Here is a 1,802-nt window from a genome sequence, read left to right on the forward strand (position 1 = left end):
TACTACTACTACTACTACTACTACTACTACTACTACTACTACTACTACTACTACTACTACTACTACTTGACACAATCTTTATTAGGAAACTTGAAATGGAGATGTGAAACACAAATACAGCCATGTAGATGGAGCAGCAATGCAATACAATGTCCAAAAACTACTACTACTACTACTACTACTACTACTACTACTACTACTACTACTACTACTACTACTACTACTACTACTACTACTACTACTACTACTACTACTACTACTACTACTACTACTACTACTACTACTACTACTACTACTACTACTACTACTACTACTACTACTACTACTACTACTACTACTACTACTACTACTACTACTACTACTACTACTACTACTACTACTACTACTACTACTACTACTACTACTACTACTACTACTACTACTACTACTACTACTACTACTACTACTACTACTACTACTACTACTACTACTACTACTACTACTACTACTACTACTACTACTACTACTACTACTACTACTACTACTACTACTACTACTACTACTACTACTACTACTACTACTACTACTACTACTACTACTACTACTACTACTACTACTACTACTACTACTACTACTACTACTACTACTACTACTACTACTACTACTACTACTACTACTACTACTACTACTACTACTACTACTACTACTACTACTACTACTACTACTACTACTACTACTACTACTACTACTACTACTACTACTACTACTACTACTACTACTACTACTACTACTACTACTACTACTACTACTACTACTACTACTACTACTACTACTACTACTACTACTACTACTACTACTACTACTACTACTACTACTACTACTACTACTACTACTACTACTACTACTACTACTACTACTACTACTACTACTACTACTACTACTACTACTACTACTACTACTACTACTACTACTACTACTACTACTACTACTACTACTACTACTACTACTACTACTACTACTACTACTACTACTACTACTACTACTACTACTACTACTACTACTACTACTACTACTACTACTACTACTACTACTACTACTACTACTACTACTACTACTACTACTACTACTACTACTACTACTACTACTACTACTACTACTACTACTACTACTACTACTACTACTACTACTACTACTACTACTACTACTACTACTACTACTACTACTACTACTACTACTACTACTACTACTACTACTACTACTACTACTACTACTACTACTACTACTACTACTACTACTACTACTACTACTACTACTACTACTACTACTACTACTACTACTACTACTACTACTACTACTACTACTACTACTACTACTACTACTACTACTGAAATGTGTTTTTATTGAAAGCACAAAGCAATGAAGATGTGAATGCAAGGAGGGCAATGAATTCAAAAGGCGAACAGCAAAATTGTAACAAAATAGAAAGATAACAAATATTAATGGCAACAGCAATGTTTATACATGAAAAAGGGGAAGGAAAAGGAAAGAAAGACATCCAAACCAGAACTGCTTGAACACCGCCAGAAATGAAACCGAGATTCATACAAAAGAAAAAACTTCAGGACACCGGAAAACAAACTTTAGATCACATTTTGACATTATACGAGATGATGACAACGAAAAACTATGCCCTAGAGAGCACACGGCAGTCATTCACAAAGCTCGCCGAGCGCTTAGAGCGATAGGAGGACCTAGAGCCACGTAAACAGGTGATACACCAGCGAAGTAGGCAGAATGACAAACGGCATCGCAAATGATTGACA

The 1,802-nt window shown here is 35.1% G+C and overlaps 1 protein-coding gene across 1 annotated transcript; it reads right to left on the bottom strand.

Moving 5' to 3' along the window:
• Positions 1-237: 237 nt before the first annotated feature.
• LOC135821128 (uncharacterized protein DDB_G0271670-like) lies at positions 238-1,206 on the bottom strand (the record flags this gene model as incomplete). The annotated part of the gene is made up of 1 exon (XM_065334195.1): positions 238-1,206. A coding segment is annotated over one exon (969 nt), but the record flags the coding sequence as incomplete, so codon positions are not given.
• Positions 1,207-1,802: the final 596 nt, after the last annotated feature.

Source organism: Sycon ciliatum, chromosome 7, assembly GCF_964019385.1.
Source record: "Sycon ciliatum chromosome 7, ocSycCili1.1, whole genome shotgun sequence".
NCBI lineage: Eukaryota > Metazoa > Porifera > Calcarea > Leucosolenida > Sycettidae > Sycon > Sycon ciliatum.